The 21,154-nt window shown below is 40.9% G+C and overlaps 2 protein-coding genes across 3 annotated transcripts; both read right to left on the bottom strand.

Annotated features, from left to right (window-relative positions):
- Window positions 1–601: 601 nt before the first annotated feature.
- LOC311130827 (catalase-like) lies at window positions 602–17,670 on the bottom strand. Of its 2 annotated transcripts, XM_084163628.1 has the most exons (11): window positions 17,502–17,670; window positions 16,224–16,395; window positions 14,392–14,502; window positions 12,971–13,101; window positions 12,671–12,775; window positions 12,067–12,192; window positions 11,691–11,882; window positions 10,765–11,187; window positions 6,629–6,736; window positions 2,976–3,053; window positions 602–2,511 (listed from the first exon to the last, which is right to left on the bottom strand). In XM_084163628.1, exons 1-11 carry the CDS (start codon window positions 17,565–17,567, stop codon window positions 2,449–2,451), a joined length of 1,575 nt encoding a protein of 524 aa, XP_084019754.1. In that variant the 5' UTR covers window positions 17,568–17,670; the 3' UTR covers window positions 602–2,448. The 2 variants fall into 2 exon arrangements, with proteins under 2 accessions (XP_084019754.1, XP_084019755.1); XM_084163629.1 differs by lacking the exon at window positions 16,224–16,395 and having other exon boundaries at window positions 17,502–17,617.
- A 1,180-nt stretch (window positions 17,671–18,850) lies between these two features.
- On the bottom strand, window positions 18,851–20,662 carry LOC311130363 (TBC1 domain family member 17-like; the record flags this gene model as incomplete). The annotated part of the gene is made up of 4 exons (XM_084163088.1): window positions 20,612–20,662; window positions 20,370–20,475; window positions 20,152–20,252; window positions 18,851–18,947 (listed from the first exon to the last, which is right to left on the bottom strand). Exons 2-4 carry the CDS (start codon window positions 20,454–20,456, stop codon window positions 18,851–18,853), a joined length of 285 nt encoding a protein of 94 aa, XP_084019214.1. The 5' UTR covers window positions 20,457–20,475; window positions 20,612–20,662.
- Between the last annotated feature and the right edge of the window lie 492 nt (window positions 20,663–21,154).

Here is a 21,154-nt window from a genome sequence, read left to right as displayed (position 1 = left end):
CGTGGCCGGGTCTTCCAGCATGACAACGACCCAAAACACAAAGCCAGGGCAACTAAGGAGTGGCTCCGTAAGAAGCATCTCAAGGTCCTGGAGTGGCCTAGCCAGTCTCCAGACCTGAACCCAATAGAAAATCTTTGGAGGGAGCTGAAAGTCTGTATTGCCCAGCGACAGCCCCGAAACCTGAAGGATCTGGAGAAGGTCTGTATGGAGGAGTGGGCCAAAATCCCTGCTGCAGTGTGTGCAAGCCTGGTCAAGACCTACAGGAAACGTATGATCTCTGTAATTGCAAACAAAGGTTTCTGTACCAAATATTAAGTTCTGCTTTTCTGATGTATCAAATACTGATGTCATGCAATAAAATGCAAATTAATTACTTAAAAATCATACAAATGTGATTTTCTGGATTTTTATTTTAGATTCCATCTCACAGTTGAAGTGTACCTATGATAAAAATTACAGACCTCTACATGCTTTGTAAGTAGGAAAACCTGCAAAATCGGCAGTGTACCAAATACTTGTTCTCCCCACTGTATGTATATATATATATATATATATATATATATATATATATGTAAATCAAATAAAAGTCTGATACCATGGCTTCAATTGAGATGTTATGTTTAATTGATAGTTTAAACAAGTACATTATAAAGCAAAGTGTGGAAATATACAACATAATAAAGCTAACTCATTCCCCCACATGACCTATAAAATATTATCAACTGGTTACACTGTGTGAAGAAATAGCTAGCTACCTACTCACTATTCAGACATTGTAGGCCTATAGTTGAAAATGAATTGATGGGAACAAAGTTTGAACCTGGCTTAAATGTTTTGTACAGTTGAAATCAGTCATTGTCAAAGTGTTTACCCTTAGCGCTGTCTGTTGAGTGTCTGGTATGCTTACTTTAAAGTCTTAAACTACTCTCCTGTGTCTGTTTGCATTTGTAAATCTTCTAATGGACCTGAATATATTGTTGAAATGCTGGGACCTCCAAAGGACAAACCACCATTCACGGCTTGAACAGCAGCACAGATGACAAACCTATAAAAATTCTCAATGTATTCAATCCTGGTCCTGGAGACCAACAGGGTGTGCAGGCTTTTATTCCAGCCTAGTAACACTCCTCTATCAACTAATCAAGGGCATGATATGTAGAATCAGGTATAGTCCTGGGCTATAACAAAAGCCTGCATAACCTGGAGGTAAGATAGGCCTTCTTTAAACCAGACACACACCAAAACCACACATTACCTTTAAAAAAATAAATATGCCATTTAGCAGACGCTTTTATCCAAAGCGACTTACAGTCATGTGTGCATACATTTTTACGTATGGGTGGTCCCGGGGATCGAACCCACTACCCTGGCGTTACAAGCGCCATGCTCTACCAATTGAGCTACAGAGGACCACTAACCTTTTGATTTAGTAGCATCTCATTTTGTGGTTCAAAGCTGTTCACAATTTCATGTTAATATAACAAATTACTTCTCTTCAGACGGGCGATATGAGCGGGAAGGCTACCTAACACTGAAACACTAACAGTGATAAGCTGCAACATAGCAATCGAGTCTGGAGGCTTGTGAGAAGAGATGGACTACGTTTCCTGTACAGGAAACAGTGGTGGTTCTTAATTCCCCAGCCCTAACTCAACCAAACTACAACTCTTCAGTGATTCATTCTGGTACAGAGTATCTACCAAATCAACACTAATATACACTAAACATTTAGTACATGACCATTTTGTTTTATAGCGAGTCTAGGCAAAGCCCTGATCCTGCCATGGTGTTAGGGATTTGTGTCTAACCCAAAAGGCACTGCTGTGCTGGTTTGGCTGCGAGGACGATGACTTAATCACACTGATCGATGGCCTGAAACCATCTAATATAACCAAGAAATATGGTGTAGGCCTAAGCACTGAAAAATGTTTGAAGAGAACTCAGAAGCTTGAAGAGAACTCAGAAGTTTAAACTGCTACATACTGTAAAATAATTCTGAATCTTATTTGAACTAGGATATAGGCTAGTTAACACATACCTGTTTATTAAGCTAACTATCAGGGCATACATGAGGCATGGACACATACACAATAAGTAATTGGGAAAGAGATGAAACACTATACTGACAATGGAATGAAAATTATACTATAAACAACTGAATAAATGCATGGCTTTTCAGATAGCATATGTGTATTTGATCTTCTCCCATAGGGCTGCAGTCTGACTATATTCATTTATGTGTGAACTTAGGCAAAATGGGCAGGAAACTACATGTAAGAACTGACTCTCTAGTCATCTGTGCAGTAAGTAGCCTGAGGAATTACGAAATAAATCATGATAGTTTGCCATTTAATTATCTATAGCATTTACGGACGGTTGGTAGTACGATCTTCTATAGTGGATGGTAAGCGCAACAGGTGGAACTGCCCCCAGGTGGAAGTTAAGGCATCACATCTTGGAGGAGGCAGCGATGGCAGAGGCACCTCCACGGGTGTACACTCTCACAGTGTCCTAGTAGAGAGGAGGAGGGAAGGAGACAAAGGGAGAGAATGAGAAAATAGATTTGTGGATATAAACCAGAAAAAAACACAATCTTGTTTACGAGAGGTCCTGAGAGAAACAGTTACAACACAAATACATACTAAATGGAAAGCAATAAGACAAAAGGTCAACAAAAAGTTCTACCTGCATTAAAAAGAACAAGAAAAAAAAAGACTTTAGTTCATGTGTGCAACTATTGATTTTCATGAAGGATCTGCAATATACCTAAAACTGCTCATTAAATGATTTGACTATACTTGGATCTTTCTTTTTTCCCAAATATTTCCATCCAATTATTCCCACGCATCTGCAACGAGCCGTCTCAGATATGCGAGTGCTTTTCCTATTTGGACTATACTTTGATTGAAATAGGCAAAGACCCTTTTAAATTGACATAAGCTTTAGTGTCCATTGACCATAATGAATGGACTTACCTTCGTGGGTTCAGCGTTGTTGAGTAGGGCCTGGACCCCGTTTCCATAGTCTGCATGCACAGCCATCAGGTTCTGCACCTGGAAAAACAGGGCGTAAGAGCAGAGAGAGAGGGTCAGAACAGTGTTGATAGCGATGCCAGTAAAATAGATACATTATACAACATTGCATTGCAAAGATAACCTTCGTTTTAGTGGGGAATTTGATGCCTGGGAAATATACAGTGCCTTCAGAAAGTATTCACACCCCTTGACTTTTTCCACATTTTGTTGTGTTATACAGCCGGAATTTAAATTGAGATTTATTTTTTCACTGGCCTACACACAATACCCCATAATGTCAAAATTGAATTATGTTTTCTAAATATTTACAAATTAATTACAAATGAAAAGCTGAAATATTTTGAGTCAATAAGTATTCAACCTGTTTGTTATAATCAGCCTAAAGTTCAGGAGTAGAAATGTGTTTAATAAGTTGCATGGACTCACTCTGTGCAATAATATTGTTTAACATGAGTTTTTAATGACTACCTCATCTCTGTACCCCACACATAAAACTATCTGTATGGTCCCTCAGTCGAGCAGTGAATTTCAACCAAAGACCAGGGAGGTTTTTCAATACCTCGCAAAGAAGGGCACCTATTGGTAGATGGGTAAAAAAAAAGCAGACATTGAATATTCCTTTGAGCATGGTGAAGTTATTAATTAAACTTTGGATGGTGTATCAATCCACCCAGTCACTACAAAGATACAGGCGTCCTTCCTAACTCAGTTGACAGAGAAGAAGGAAACCGCTCAGGGATTTCACCATGAGGCCAATGTCGACTTTAAAACAGTTACAGAGTTTAATGGCTGTGATAGCAGAAAACCAAGTATGGATCAACAACATTGTAGTTGTGGTCCTCTGTAGCTCAGCTGGTAGAGCACAGCGCTTGTAACGCCAAGGTAGTAGGTTCGATCCCCGGGACCACCCATACACAAAAAAAATGTATGCACGCATGACTGTAAGTCGCTTTGGATAAAAGCGTCTGCTAAATGGCATATTATTATTATAGTTACTCCACAATACTAATCTTATTGACAGAGGGAAACGGAAGCCTGTAAGAAATTAAATATTCCAACACATGCATCCTGTTTGCAACAAGGCACTAAAGTAATACTGCAAAAAAAAGCAATTAAACCTTTTGTCCTGAATAAAAAGTGTTATGTTTGAGGCAAATCCAATAAAACACATTACTGAGTACCACTCTCCATATTTTCAAGCATAGTGGTGGCTGCAACATGTTATGGGTATGCTTGTAATCGTTAAGGACTGGGGAGTTTCAGGATTAAAAAGAAACGGAATGAAACTAAGCACAGGCAAACTCCTAGAGGAAAACCTGGTTCAGTCTGCTTTCCACCAGACACTGGGCGATGAATTCAGCTTTCAGCAGGACAATAACCTAAAACAAGGCCAAATCTACACAGGAGTTGCTTACAGTACCAAGAAGACAGTGAATGTTCCTGAGTGGCCGAGTTACAGTTTTGACTTAAATCTGCTTGAAAATCTATGGCAAGACCTGAAAATGGTTGTCTAGCCATGCATGACCAACAACCAATTTGACAGATCTTGAAAAACTTTGCAAAGAATACATGGCCAAATGTTGCACAACTCTTATTAGAGATTTACACAGAAAGACTCATAGCTGTAATCGCTGCCAAAGGTGATTATAACATGTATTGACGCAGGGGGTTCAATACATATGTAATCAAGATATATTGGGTTTTATTTTTCATATACACTGCTCAAAAAAATAAAGGGAACACTTAAACAACACATCCTAGATCTGAATGAATGAAATAATCGTATTAAATACTTTTTTCTTTACATAGTTGAATGTGCTGACAACAAAATCACACAAAAATTATCAATGGAAATCAAATGTATCAACCCACGGAGGTCTGGATTTGGAGTCACCCTCAAAATTAAAGTGGAAAACCACACTACAGGCTGATCCAACTTTGATGTAAAGTCCTTAAAACAAGTCAAAATGAGGCTCAGTAGTGTGTGTGGCCTCCACGTGCCTGTATGACCTCCCTACAATGCCTGGGCATGCTCCTGATGAGGTGGCGGATGGTCTCCTGAGGGATCTCCTCCCAGACCTGGACTAAAGCATCCGCCAACTCCTGGACAGTCTGTGGTGCAACGTGGCGTTGGTGGATGGAGCGAGACATGATGTCCCAAATGTGCTCAATTGGATTCAGGTCTGGGGAACGGGCGGGCCAGTCCATAGCATCAATGCCTTCCTCTTGCAGGAACTGCTGACACACTCCAGCCACATGAGGTCTAGCATTGTCTTGCATTAGGAGGAACCCAGGGCCAACCGCACCAGCATATGGTCTCACAAGGGGTCTGAGGATCTCATCTCAGTACCTAATGGCAGTCAGGCTACCTCTGGCGAGCACATGAAGGGCTGTGCGGCCCCCCAAAGGAATGCCACCCCACACCATGACTGACCCACCGCCAAACCAGTCATGCTGGAGGATGTTGCAGGCAGCAGAACGTTCTCCACGGCGTCTCCAGACTCTGTCACGTCTGTCACATGTGCTCAGTGTGAACCTGCTTTCATCTGTGAAGAGCACAGGGCGCCAGTGGCGAATTTGCCAATCTTGGTGTTCTCTGGCAAATGCCAAACGTCCTGCACGGTGTTGGGCTGTAAGCACAACCCCCAGCTGTGGGGCCCTCATACCACCCTCATGGAGTCTGTTTCTGACCGTTTGAGCAGACACATGCACATTTGTGGCCTGCTGGAGGTCATTTTGCAGGGCTCTGGCAGTGCTCCTCCTGCTCCTCCTTGCACAAAGGCAGCGGTCCTGCTGCTGGGTTGTTGCCCTCCTACGGCCTCCTGATGTACTGGCCTGTCTCCTGGTAGCGGCTCCATGCTCTGGACACTACGCTGACAGACACAGTAAACCTTCTTGCCACAGCTCGCATTGATGTGCCATCCTGGATGAGCTGCACTACCTGAGCCACTTGTGTGGGTTGTAGACTCCGTCTCATGCTACCACTAGAGTGAAAGCCCCGCCAGCATTCAAAAGTGACCAAAACATCAGCCAGGAAGCATAGGAACTGAGAAGTGGTCTGTGGTCACCACCTGCAGAACCACTTCTTTATTGGGGGTGTCTTGCTAATTGCCTATAATTTCCACCTGTTGTCTATTCCATTTGCACAACAGCATGTGCAATTTATTGTCAATCAGTGTTGCTTCCTAAGTGGACAGTTTGATTTCACAGAAGTGTGATTGACTTGGAGTTACATTGTGTTGTTTAAGTGTTCCCTTTATTTTTTTGAGCAGTGTATATTTGTTTTATACAAATGTTTGAATTTTTCTTCCACTTTGACAGAGTATTTTGTGTAGATCGTTGACAAAAAAGGACAAATCAATTTTAATCCCACTTTGTAACAACAAAATTTGAAAAAAGTAAAGGGGTGTGAATACTTTCCGATGACAGTGTGGTGGAGGAGAGTTTAATTTGAATAGTAATGATGATGATTGTGATAAGAAACATGAAGATATGTAAATATAACATGATTGCTGATCCCAATGATGATGAAAATGGTGACTTACACTATCATAATGATGACGGTTATGATGAGGAGGAGGAGAAGAACTCACCCAGCGTTTCTGGATGAAGACTTGGGCTCCCTTCAGGGCACCAGCCATGTTCTGACAGAGCCTCTGGCGCTCCTCCTCGTTCAGCACCTCAGTGAAGAAGGTACGCACCTGCAATACACACACACACACACACACAAGGTCAAGCAACTGGTCACACACACACAAACCAAGACATGAATAAGCATTAATAAACTATTAATAAACTATAAATAAATAATATTTCATTATTTGTAATCATTTATAAACATTTGTAAGCATGATAAGCATGATAGATAGCAGGGATTTTTTATTTATAATTACTCACAAAGCCTTTACAAACATTTGAACACAGAAAAAAAGTAGCATTGCTTAAAAAGGAGATTTAGAGTTCTATATAGAGCGTATCATCGTGCCTGGCAGTGCACACAGATCTCTATGTGTAGGAATTCACCCTCACGTCACAGCAGCGCAACCCTCTTTCCTGGACAGGGGCCTTATCAACCTCTTGCGACCAGGAACCCTGATTGAACCCAGTGGCCAGGAGGAGCCCCTTTTCAAGTGCCAGGCTTGACCAGCAGGGCCAGGATATGGCCCCAATCTACACATCCTGGAAGAGCCAGAGCTGGAATGCTCTTTGCTCCAGTATATGACGGGGTAATAAAGTCCAGATCGACTAACTTTTAAGTGGCAAGCCTTTTTCTAAGAAAGAAGGCCTATGCATTCAACAATGGATCAAGATGTAATCTAAAACACATTTCCTGACAGCACATCAAACATGAGCCTCGTAAAAGGTTGGGGTTAGTGAAAAGTATGTTGTATGTTCCTCTTATAAATTGTCCTTCTCCCTTGAAGCCGAGCAAACTATTGCGGATCACGGGCTTGCATCTGGCTGATCTAGGGCTGTCCCCGACCCCAAAAAATATTGGTTGACCGAATGTCGTCTGTTCTTTCGACCAATCGAGTGCTGTGTTTTAATAAAATGAACTATATGCATTGAGCTTGTCTGATACTTTAAGCGTACGTTTTGATGCCTCAAGAGGGTGCCAGAGATCTAGATAACCAGAAGAAGAAAAACCTTAACCTGATCCAACTTCAAAGTAGCAAAGCTGTCATCAAGGCAAAGGGTGGCTACTTTGAAGAATCTCAAATATAAACTATATTTTGATTTGTTTAACAATTTTTTGGTTACTACCTAATTCCATGTGTTATATCATAGTTTTGATGTCTTCACTATTATTCTACAATGTAGATAATAGTACAAATAAATAAAAACCCTGGAATGAGTAGGTGTGTCCAAACCTTTGACTGGTACTGTACATACACTACCGTTCAAAAGTTTGGGGTCACTTAGAAATGTCCTTGTTTTCGAAAGAAAATCATTTTTTTGTCCATTAAAATAACATCAAATTGATCAGAAATACAGCGCAGACATTTTTAATGTTGTAAATGGCTATTGTAGCTGGAAACGGCTGATATTTAATGGAATATCTACATAGGACTGACGGTTACTGATAATGGGCCTCTGTACGCCTGTGTTCCAATGGCACATTGTGTTTGCTAATCCAAGTTTATCACTTTAAAAGGCTAATTGATAATTAGTGTCACAAATTCCGCCGACTGCTCCTCCTCCTTGTTCGGGCAGGCTTCGGCCTTCGTCGTCCCCGGAGTACTAGCTGCTACCGTTTGATGTTCTCTATGTTTGTTTGGTTTTGTCTGTTTGGTGCACCTGTGTCTTATCACTTATTGATTATGTCACCTATAAGTTTCCTTTGGTTTTGTTTGTAGTTGTGTGTTGTTGTCCGCCTGTCCATTGGGGTTTTGGATTTTGCTCTGGTGTATTTAAGTGTATTGACGCACTGTTTGCGCATCGCTTATATTTCGTGTTTTACGCACTGTTTGCGTATCACTCGCCTCCGTTGCTTGAGGCCCGTTCTTTTTGTATTGTCATATTTCTGACTAGTAAAGTCTGTTGGACTAAGCTTCTGTGACCTGCGCCTGACTCCAACACCACATCCACTTCAAACACTGACAATTAGAAAACACTTTTGCAATTATGTTAGCACAGCTGAAAACTGTTGTGCTGATTAAGGAAGCAATAAAACTGGCCTTATTTAGACTAGTTGAGTATCTGGAGCATCAGCAATTGTGGGTTCGATTACAGGCTCAAAATAGCCAGAAACAAATAACTTTCTTCTGAAACTCTTCAGTCTATTCTTGTTCTGCGAAATTATGGCTATTCCATGCGAGAAATTGCCAAGAAACTGAAGATCTCGTACAACGCTGTGTACTACTCCCTTTACAGAACAGCGCAAACTGTCTCTAACCAGAATAGAAAGAGGAGTGGGAGGCCCCGGTGCACAACTGAGCAAGAGGACAAATACATTAGAGTGTCTAGTTTGAGAAAAAGACGCCTCACAGGTCCTCAACTGGCAGCTTCATTAAATAGTACCCGCAAAACACCAGTCGCAACGTCAACAGTGAAGAGGCGACTCCGGGATGCTGACCTTCTAGGCAGAGTTGCAAAGAAAAAGCCATATCTCAGACTGGCCAATAAAAAGGAAAAGATTAAGATGGGCAGTCTGAGATATCGCTTTTTTTCTTCTTCTGTTTACCTTGATCTCTGGGTCCCTCGAGTAATTTGTGTCTTATTTCATCAAACTGTGAGTTTAAAGCATCAGACAAGCTCAATGCATATAGTTGACTTTATTCAAACACATAGGTTGTGTCTATATGGAAAAATACAGGTTTTAAAATTTTGACCAATCGATTGGTCGAAAGAACAGACTACTATTTTTTTTGGTCGGGGACAGCCCTAAATGTAACTGTAAGCTAGTTGTTGATAGCAACCGGCTGACTCATGCAGTCCTGTAACATTAGCAGGCTAGTAGGGCTAATGGGCAAATTATTTGGTTTAATTTGGAGTTTACATTATAGGGAATAGCCTGGCTTGCAAGTCCTCCATATTATGTTACACGGCACACTTTTTCCCCCCGGCATGACTTGGGCATTCTGATCAGTTTAATGTAATAATTTCAGAAATAGAAAAGTGAGGTGTAACTTTGCATTGGGACATTTGATGCATATACTAATGCAAATCCATATGTTACATGTGGTTATGTTTATGCTACCTACCCTTTAAGTATAGTATTGAATGTGTAAACATTGTTCTATCCAAATTGAGAATATAATTCTCTAGTAGTTTGCTGATAAACAAATTACTTAATTCATAATTCTCCTGTATCGATTTGATCCCACTATTATCATTACTGCTGTAACCATTGATCAATTGATAGATTTGTACTCTTTTTATTATTCAACTTCTGTATTTTACCTGTTGTTATGGGTTTCTCTAATACAAAACAAGCTCTTGAAAATAGTATGAATTCATGAATCTGATATTAGGCTCATCAGATATACCTTTAGATAAATAAAATATTACTATTATTCTAATTTCTGTCTTATAGTGTTATTGTTAAGATAAGTCAGGTCTTCTTAAAATACCATGTTTGTCCAATAACAGACTGGGCCCCTAATTATTTGTCCTTAGAGATTAATTAATAATATTAAGTAATAACTTGACCAATATAATAATTGCCAAAATAAAGGAAACACCCAACATAAAAAGTGTCTTAATAGGGCCTTGGGCCCCCACGATCCATCAGTAAAGCTTCAATGTGCCTTGGCATAGATTCTCTATTGGAGAGATGCGACACCTTTCTTCCACAATAAATTCCATAATTTGGTGTTCTGTTGATGGAAAATGCTGTCTCAGGCGCCGTTCCAGAATCTTCCATAAGTGTTAAATTGGGTTGAGATCTGGTGACAGACGGCCATGGCATATTGTTTACATTGTTTTCATGTTCATCAAACCATTCAGTGACCACTCTTGCCCTGTGAATGGGGACATTGCCATCCTGGAAGAAACCACTCCCATCAGGATAGAAATGATTCACCATAGGTTGAAGGTGATCACTCAGTATGGTTGTGTGTTTACTGCCGTTTACCTTGCCCTCTAAGGGGTTGAGTGGACCTAAACCATTCCAGAAAAATCCACTCCACCCCATAACAGAGCCCCCAGAACTGTCATTTACTCAAGTGTTTCCTTTATTTGGGCAGTTACCTGTATGTGCACACTGCGCTCTACATAGATACATTACCTGTGTGACATTATCGTCGTCAGCGCTGTTGTAGCGGCCCACGTCTTGGGACACCTTAAACCTGGTCTCCACGTTCTGCCGCTGGGTCTCTGGAGCACTGAAGCTGTTGGGGAAGTAGTTGGGAGCGCCAGCCTGGTTGTCGAACATGCACATGGGCCCGTCTCGCTGGTAGTTGGACACACGGGTTTTGAAGGGGCAGTTGACGGGCAGCTGCAGGTAGTTGGTTCCCAGCCGGTGGCGGTGTGTGTCTGGGTAGGAGAACAGACGCCCCTGCAGCATCTTGTCGGGGCTGGGCTCGATACCAGGGGGCATGTTGCTGGGGTCAAAGGCCAGCTGCTCGATCTCAGCAAAGTAGTTGGCAGGGTTTCTGTTGAGCACCAACCTCCCCACGGGAATGAGGGGGTACTCCTTGTGAGACCACACCTAAGGAAAAAGAGAAGTGTTGCTACCTCTCAGGCCAACCAAGGTGCACGGATGTGCAAGAGATTTCTAGCCATTCTTTGAGGACAAATATTTTTTTTTATAGAAAATGTAAGCATGCATGACCCCCTATACTGTACTATTTTCACCTAATAATTATCCTGACTAAATTGGAGCTATTGAGTCAGTTGCCAATTATACTACCATTCACAAATGCTATGATACCATAACAGATCTCAGACCACTTTCAGATCTTTCAGTGGTTATGTGGAGTAAGTCCCCTCTCTGGTAGAAAAGTCAGAGTAGTGCAAATGTCTAGATACTCAGAATATTTTTGGGACATCTTGTTTAAATGGCTAACAAAGTAGAATACTAAGACATTTCTGGTATTTCTGTCACATTCTTTAAAAACCAATGTAAAGTATTGATAAAATGTTATAAGGGGTTAGCGTCCCCACATAATTGAATAGAAGATTATGAGCATTAAAATTGTCTCTCATTGGTACCTTGGTCAGGTCAAAGGGGTTCCACTGGAACTTCTCAGCCTGGTCAAAAGTCATGACCTGGATGTAGAATGACCAGGAGGGGAAATTGCCGTTGGCGATGGAGGTGTAAAGGTCTCGGATGGCGTAGTCCGGGTCGGTGGAGGCCAGGCGCTCGGCGTCCTCGGGTTTCATGTTCTTGATACCCTGGTTGGTCTGAGAGGAGGGCAGAGGAAGGATGCTATGGGTTACTATGGACCCATCCTTCTTTACCCACCATTACTCTCTTCATCCTTCAGTTAATTAAGTATAGTCGACTCCTATATCCATGTAAGTGTAGCACATTTCACTAGTCCTGTACTATCCTGTTCATAACATCATTTTTAGTTTGTGCTCTGACCTTGTGGTGGAACTTGCAGTAGACTGGCTGACCCTCGGCATTGACCAGCTTGAAGGTGTGGGATCCGTAGCCGTTCATGTGGCGGAAGCCGTCAGGCAGACCACGGTCACTGAACAGGAACGACACCTTCACAGAGATTAAGACAAAATGATGAACAAAGGCACATATTCAGTCATAAGCAATTGAACTTTTATAAGATATAAAAACATATGTATGTAGAAGAATGATACAATCATCTATTTAAACTAATGCAGCAACCACCATTTCTAGATATAGTGGCATAGCTTTGAAGTTGTTAATGACATGTTCTTACGAGAATTTGGCTTAGTGTGGGGTGAAATCAGAAAATACATTTTTAAATGTTTAGTCATTTAGCAGACGCTCTTATCCAGAGCGACTTACATGAGCAATTAGGGTTAAGTGCCTTGCTTAAGGGCACAGACAGATTTTTCACCTAGTCGGCTCGGGGATTAGAACCAGCGACCTTTCGGTTACTGGCACAACGCTCTTACCCACTAAGCTACCTGCCGCATTTTCTGATTCTAACTTTTGTGCGTGCACGTGTAAAGGTTTGGTGGCGGGTAGAGAGGAGCAGATACAGCACCTGATGCATACACTCAGGCCGCAGGCTCCAGAAGTCCCACACCATGTCTGGGTCCTTCAGGTGAGTCTGGGGGTTGCGCTTCTGAGAGTGGACGAAGGATGGGAACTGCAAAACAAAGTGAAATCAGAGAGATGTGTAATGGCATTTAATATCATACGGGGAGATGAACTAATGTATTAACCTGGTTGCCAGTCTGTTTAGCTAACATTCCACTCCTTGTATTCCATGTCATGTGACAAAGACTGAATCTTGACAAGGCACACCCAGGCGCAATCTTGACTCAAACGTGTCTGAACTCACCAGCATGGCATCCCTGATAAAGAATATGGGGGTGTTGTTGCCAGTAAGGTCCCAGTTGCCCTCGTCAGTGTAGAACTTGACTGCAAAGCCACGTGGGTCTCGCACTGTGTCTGCTGAGCCCGATTCCCCAGCTACATGAGTTCGAGACAAAATAGGATGATATGAAACTCACAGTTTAAACACAAGACATTAGAAAAAAGAAAAAAATATGACATTGTGTATTTTCTGGTATTTATTCAATGATGTATTGATGATGTACAGTGGGGTCCGAAATTAGAGACACCCTTGATAAAGATGAGCGAAAATGGCTGTATACATTAATTAAAATACTGAGCTATATTGTATGATCCCAAAAAATTGGGCAATTGTATTATTTTATACAAATACAATTGCGAGGATAACGGCACTGAGCCTTTTTCTAAAATGTTTTACAAGTTGGAGAACACATTGGGAAGGATCTTAGACCATTCCTCCATACCGAATCCTTACAGATCCTTGATATCCTTCGTCTGCGTTTATAGACTGCCCTCTTCAATTCAAACCACAGGTTTTCAATGGGTTTCTATTCCGGACTTAGATGGCCATTGCAAAATGTTGATTTTGTGGCCAATTAACCTTTTCTTTGTAGATTTTGATGTGTGCTTGAGGTTATTGTCTTGCTGGAAGATCCACTTTCAGCCAAGTTTCAGCCTCCTGGCAGAGGCAACCAGGTTTTTGGCAAAAACATCCTTGTACTGGGTAAAGTTCATGATATCGTTGACCTTAACAAGAGCCCCAGGACCAGTGGAAGCAAAATAGCCCCATAACATCAAAGGTCCATTTTATTTATTAATATAATATATATTTGAATGTTATATAGACTAAACGTCACAAAAACAAATTTAGACATTAATAAATGCATTTCTATAGCTTCCAAATATATATATTTTTACAATGGTGGGGAAACGCCAAGACGGAGATGCATTGGCTTCAGAGACAGTGCCCCCATCAGTCATCTAGTGTATATATTACATTTTATATTTACAGGAGTAATTAGTGCCTTGCTCAAGAGCACGTCGGGAGATGTTTTCACCTAGTCGGCTCGGTATTCGAACCAGCAACCTTTTGGTTACTGGCCCAATGCTCTTAACTGCTAGGCTACCTGACTCTGTCCAGGATTCTTCTGGTATCGGCAAACATTGCTTTTGCAGACAAGCATGCTCTTAGTCATTTCCTCTACAGTAGCAGTAGTAGAATTGGAAGCTAGCAATTCTGATAGTGTTTCTTTATGCATGTCCTTAGGGAAACAAAAGCAACTGTGTAAAATGTGTTTGTAGCAGTTTTATAGAAAAGCCATAGTGAGCAGCCTCAAAATAATATTTTACCAAGTATGTTCTGAGAAAATAGGCAAAATAAATAAATAATGTAGGCTAATGTCTTACCCACGGTGGAGAAGCGAATGGCGATAGGTGTGGTCTTGCCCACATGCTCAAACACCTTGGCCTTGCAGTAGCGAGAGATGTCATGTGTCACCTCAAAGTACCCAAAAGCACCTGTGGATGAAGAGGCAGAACATTGTCAGTTACTGTGTATACATCTAGCTAGTTGGCTAGATAGTAAGTAAACACCTAATTATAAAGTCATACACATAGTGCACTTTACACTTCTGTAGAGTGGGCCAACAACACACACCGTCACATGATCAAGCATGGTCCTATAATATTCTGCCCCGAGTAGACTAGAGAGCAGTTTACAGTTGGTAGTTTACAGAAGTAGGCCAACACTTTCTAGTATGTTTACTTCAAATGTGATAGGCCTGTCTGGGGAAGTGTTTCCCCTATACCATTACTTTGTGAGGGTCCACTCTTAAGAACAAATCTAGTGGCGTCTAACTGACTGTCCAGCTCTGTCATTTCAGCCTGTCTTCAAACAGTTTCTGACAAATACAGTGAGCTCCAAAAGTATTGGGACTGATAATTGTGTTGTTTTAGCTCTGTACTCCAGCACGTTGGATTTGAAATGATACAATGTAATGATTGAAGTGCAGACTGTCAGCTTTAATTTGAGAGTATTTTCATCCATATCGGGTGAACCATTTAGCAATGACAGCACTTTTTGTACATAGTCCCCCCCATTTTAGGGGACCAAAAGTATTGGGACAAATTCACTTATACATGTATTAAAATAGTCAAAAGTTAAGTATTTAGTCCCATATTCCTAGCACGCAATGATTACATCAAGCTTGTGACTCCACAAACTTGTTGGATGCATTTGCTGTTTGTTTCAGATTATTTTGTGCCCAATAGAAATTAATGGTAAATAATGTATTGTGTCATTTTGGAGTCACTTTTATTTTAAATAAGAATATAATATGTTTCTAAACACTTCTATATTAATGTGGATGCTACCATGATTACCGATAATCGTGAATAATGATGAGTGAGAAAGTTACAGAGGCATAAATATCATCCCCCCCAAAATGCTAACCTCCCCTGTTACTGTAATGGTGAGAGGTTAGCATGTCTTGGGGGTATGATATTCTCTGTAACTTTCTCACCCATCATTATTCACAATTCAGTCAGGATTATGTAGACGTGTTTAGAAACATATTCTATTCTTATTTACAATAAAAGTGTCTCCAAAATGGCACAATACATTATTTACCATTTATTTCTATTGGGCACAAGATTATATGAAACACAACAAAAACAAATAGAAAATGCATCCCAACACCTTTGTAGTCACTAGGTTGATGTAATCACTGCGTGCTAAGAATATGTGACCAAATACTAAACTTTTGACTACTTTAATACATATATTAAAGTAGTCAAATATACATATACAATACGTATAAGTGAATTTGTCCCAATACTTTTGGTCCCCTAAAATGGGGGAACCATTTACAAAAAGTGCTGTCATTTCTAAACGGTTCACCCGGTATGGACAGAAATACCCTCAAATTAAAGCTGACAGTCTGCACTTTAACCTCATAGTCATTGCATCATTTCAAATCCAAAGTGTGGGAGTACAAAACAATATGTCACTGTCCCAATACTTTTGGAGCTCACTGTTTATTATTATCTTTTAAATTTTAGTCATTTAGCAGACGCTCTTTTCCAGAGCGACTTACAGTTAGTGAGTGCATACATTTTCATACTGGCCCCCCGTGGGAAACTAACCCACAACCCTGGCGTTGCAAGCGCCATGCTTTACCAACTGAGCTACAGGGTACAGTGTCTGTCTGTTAAATTCATTGGTAGTGCTGGACACCCACCGCCTCCCTTGGCGTGCACCACCCTCTCTGGGATGCGCTCGCGGTCGAAGTGGGCCATCTCGTCTATGAACGGGGTGTCCTGCACTAGGAGGGGCCCCCGGGGACCCGCTGTTATTATATTCAGCTTGTCCCCTATTGGGTGACCAGCACCAGTGGTCAGATTCTCTGGCCTCTGAAGGGGAAGCAATGACAGACATCATACATAAGACATTTCACTACACACTTTATTTACACAGTCATTAGTCATACTTTGTGCACCTGACACTTAATAGCCTGGGCACAAGACTCAATGGTTCCATTAGGTATGTGTGACATAGGTACAATTCTGACATTATACATGTCTAGCCTTTTGTACTTTGAATGATCATAAATCAGCTTCATTATGCAATTGCTCCAATTCAATATGTGCATTACATAATAGTCTAAAAGCCACTTAAATAGTTGACATTTATCGTTTCGCCTTGTTTACTTGCAATCTTGCTTAATGTTGACCCATTAAGCCTACCCTTCCTGCGCACCAATGATTAGATAACCATGAGTTGACATGGCTAAAGTCCAGGCTAAACTATAGCAAGACAATGACCTCGCTACATTTCCTATCCCAACAAATCAAGGTCCATATCATCCAGTTATTGCAAAGAGTCACGGATTATTCTATTCTCATCTTGTAATGTTTTCACGTTAAACCAGCAAAATAAACACAAGCAAACAACTTCTTCTTGGCATTTAATTGGGTAGCTATCTGACGTTAGTTAGTTAATCAAAACAAATAGCTACTCTGCAGTTCTGTTAATTAAATACATTACATTGTCACAAGAGTATGGTAGTAAACCCTAGTTAACCTTGTAATTATTTTTGGAATTCTATTCTACAAATGTTAAGAAAGCTCGAGCTGCAAGGGTTTCCACTAGTTAAGAAGAAAATAGTAGAAATGGGCGGGGTTTATGACTTTGTGATTGTGGGTATAGCAGCTGGTAACGACCAACTGCGTGTGCAAGCTAGCTAGCTAATAAGCAGTAATAGGCTAACGTTAGCTGTAGGCAGCAGCCAGCTAACAATTCCTGCACGATCAAAAACGGACACAATTCAAATACAAATGTGCATTATTTGGTTGTGGAATTGAACAGTACCATGGTTCAGTAATGTGTTGCTAATTAGCTACCTAACATTAGCATTATAGCTAAGTAGTCCGGGAGGCAGAATGCGACCCTTGCATGATCTCTCACCCATTTCTAAACAGATTTGCACAACACAAACTAAGCATAGAAAAGGACAAACCTGAGATCTTCGGCCCTCTTTCCATAGCTTCATTTGATCGGTTGCTTTCCCTCTATCCTCGTCCATCTTGAAGGCAGACCTTTACACCACAACTGAGTGGAAAAACTTATATTTCTGAGTGCTATTTAACTACTGTACTATTAGGGTGGTACAGCTTTCTCCCCGACTCCTATTGGCTGCTGGATCACCATCTGAACTACTTTCGGACAAAAGGGCAAAAAAACAAGTACCCCTCGCTGCGGACCGCAGAACTGGGCGGGTTAAACATGTAGCCTGACCCAAGACCCAAAGGTTGGCGGGTTATTTCTACGGGTAGTCAATTATTGGTTCACGTTGTCTAATCGAACTACAAGCTTGTGATCCAACTCTCACGTGAGGCAACAGACTAAATAACGTATTGAAACATGGGAAATATTTACATTGATAGCTTGGCAGGGATTAAGTGTCATATTTATCAGATACTGCTGACCCCATTACTAAGTGTATCACAAGTGCAGTTACAATATAGCTGTTGTGTGCTTGTGTGTACTCATCATGTTGTGTTGTCACGGAAACATATGCACACAGAGACCAAGAGCTTGATTTCCTTTCATTAATAGAAAATACAAAAATGACAGTTGTTTTATTGCTTGGTGAGATTTGTTTATTTGAGTGGACACAGAGCTATTGAGCCATTTCAATTGGGAGCATAGGTCGTGATAGGCAGAAAGGGTTGACTGGATGGATGTAGGTGGCCTCAAGGGAAGAATAATGGACCTTTTTATTTTAACTCAATATTCACATCCAAAGAACATAAAATAGTCAGGAGGCAGAGTTGAAAGTATTTATGTCTTAGCTTTATTCTGTGGAAAGTGGGAAGCATAGAAGTATACTGTATGTTATTGTAAGAATCCACTGTTCCATACACTCTTAGAAAAAAGGGTTCCAAAAGGGTTCTTCGGTTGACCCCATAGCGGAACCCTTTTTGGTTCCAGGTAGAACCCTCTGTGGAAATGGTTTTACATGAAACCCAAAAGGGTTCTTCAAAGGGTTTTCCTATGGGGACAGCCGAAGGTTCTAGATAACACCTTTTTTTCTAAGAGTGTTTGTTGCTGAGATGTTATCCACAAAAGCCTTTTTAAAAATGAAAGAATAAAAATGTCTCAATATTCACTGTTCCATATGTTGTTTCGGAAAATAATCCACAAAAGCCTTTTTGAAAATTAAAGAATAGATGCTAAGTGGGATCCTTGCTATGACCATTACCTTAACCCCTACCCTAACCTTAACCTTAACCTAACACTTACCTTAACACTTCAATCTCAACTTCAATAGGGTGACGTCATAGATTGGGTACCCAAGCATCTCACTTAGCATTTACATCCCCCTCCGGGTGAGGGAAGGGCTCCAGTGCCCAGAACAGTAACCAATGGAAACAGAAGCACAGAGAGCCACTGTCCTGGAAGTCTGAAAGAGAGACACAACATAAATGACTAAACATAACAATGTGAAGAATTTACTACTTGGATTACGCATCCAGGTAGTGACATAACACACCTTGAGTTAAGGTAAAATATAATCCAGCATAACATTGATTTATTGGAGAATTGACTGCATGATGAATAACTGAGTAATAACACTGGTGGGTTATGGTGAAGTGTGAATGAAACACAGTGACTGAGTTAGGGTTGGGCGATATTACGATAGCATCGTCCATCGACGATGATTGACAGCCATTGTTGATGGTGACGACATTGTGATGTGACAGATGGTGGTTTAGCATATTTGAACTTGACAGTAACAAACAGTCTCACAGTGCACAGCAGGGCAGCACACAAGTGATATTCCTAGTAATTTGCCTATTCCTATTTGATATAGCCTATTTCAATAAATGTTATATAGTCTACAGAATGTAAGAGAGGAATATAGGCCAGACTGAGCGGAGAATTCCACCAAAGCAGCGCAAAATCTCCAGTCAGAAAATATTGTTTATTTCTCTCTGTCGGATGCAAGGACATTAGGCTATAGCCTAAATTTATAACAGACACTTCTTAACTATCTTGTGTTTTAAAAAACTATATTCCCTTCTCTCTCCATTCGATAGGCTATGAATGACTGAAAGCTACGCTTCATCATTTTGTGCATGGCTTTCTGATGATCAAACAATTAATGTAACGGAGTTCCATCTCAAAACGTTTTTGAATAGCCTAAAAACATAGCCAGAGGACTAATAATGAGAGAGAACAATCAATATCAATAGCCTATAGAAAAATCGAATGACAAGTTTAAGCTTATTAAGAAATAAATTATCCATGCGGGCGGGGAAAATCCCTCCATTGAGGTTGAAAACCAAATGGCCAATAACCTATCCTCCTACTGGCCTATCATATAAGCTTTAAGACAAGTTAAAAATGATGAACAGTAGTTTATTTCCCAAATAATCTAGTCTACGAAAGCGTTGTCCTAAAGTTGTTGTGGTTTTCAAAAAGAACAAGATGAGCAAGCTTTATGAGAGAAATAACAAACAATATTATTTATTTTTCTATTATTTTATGAGGCAAATCAAGAGGGGCGATAGCATCGTATATCACAATGTTTTATAAATACATAATCACGATAGGATAAAGGTTGACATCGCCCAAACCTAGACTGAGTGATAGTCATTGTTTACCCCGGTAAGTCAAGGAGCTCAGGGTCCAGAGCCTTCAGCAGCAGGCTGAGCTGGAGAATCTGCTGCTTCATGGCCTCCTGAGACTCCTCAAAGTTCTGGTGCTGAGGGACAGAGCGAGAGAACATTAGAATGTTATAATACATGTATAATGTTATGGTTTAACAACCTTGCAGTATGTGGTAATATATGATTATATGACAAGAGAGTAAGGTGCTTACCACCATCTCCATAAAGCCTGTCAGACACCAGAAGGACTCCACCTCGTTCTGGGTGACGAACAGGAGAGGAGCCAAGGGGTCCCTCATCCCCTGGACATACGGTAGCCTGCAGGGAGAGAGAGAGACAATAGGAACCACAAAGTGAGAGGAGAGTCAGGTGTGAGATCTTGATAATAAATATACTTGAAATGTGATACAATGGGTTTAAACTTTCAAGTGTAAGGCCAAGGGAAGTGGCTTACCCAGATCAAAGTTGAACATGCAGTATGTCATCAGCACGTCATTGAGAAGTCAGGCCTGGGTTGTCGTTGCCAGAGAAGGAGTTGGGTCTGTCCGTCCGACTCACATCCCTCTCTGTCCAATCAAAACAAAGAGAACAGTTAAGAATCATTATCAACCAATGAGGCATACGGAAATGTTAAACAGACAGCAGCACCGACTTATCAGGCTGTGGTATCCTCTGAGGAGGGAGTTCCTCATCTGACTGACTTCCACTGAACCTTCATTCTGAAATATTCATCTCTGAAGCCAGAGAAACAGAGAGTGGTTGAGGAGATTCATTAATTCACTCACATTTAGACAACAGTCACCATCTGGGATAAAGAGTAAGGCCCCCAAATAGAGAGGGAGATAGAAAGAGACTAACGTTTTCAACAAGGTAGCATGGTTTTGATCATGCGGACTGGGATATGTTCCAGGTTGCCTCTGAGAATAACATTGATGTATACACTGACCCGGTGACTGAGTTCATCAGGAAGTGTATAGGTGATGTTGTTCCCACTGTG

This window comes from Coregonus lavaretus (genome assembly GCF_964263955.1).
Source record: "Coregonus lavaretus genome assembly, chromosome: 6".
Classification (NCBI taxonomy): domain Eukaryota; kingdom Metazoa; phylum Chordata; class Actinopteri; order Salmoniformes; family Salmonidae; genus Coregonus; species Coregonus lavaretus.
This window is presented reverse-complemented; position numbering and strand designations above follow the sequence as displayed.

Excerpts from the sequence above, each read along its gene's own strand:
- LOC311130827 (XM_084163628.1), bottom strand. The coding sequence starts at position 17,567 with ATGGACGAGGATAGAGGGAAAGCAACCGATCAAATGAAGCTATGGAAA. Across the intron at positions 16,396-17,501 it reads AAGAGGGCCGAAGATCTCAG|AGGCCAGAGAATCTGACCAC; the intron begins GTTTGTCCTTTT and ends CTTCCCCTTCAG. Across the intron at positions 12,776-12,970 it reads TTATCAGGGATGCCATGCTG|TTCCCATCCTTCGTCCACTC; the intron begins GTGAGTTCAGAC and ends TTTGTTTTGCAG.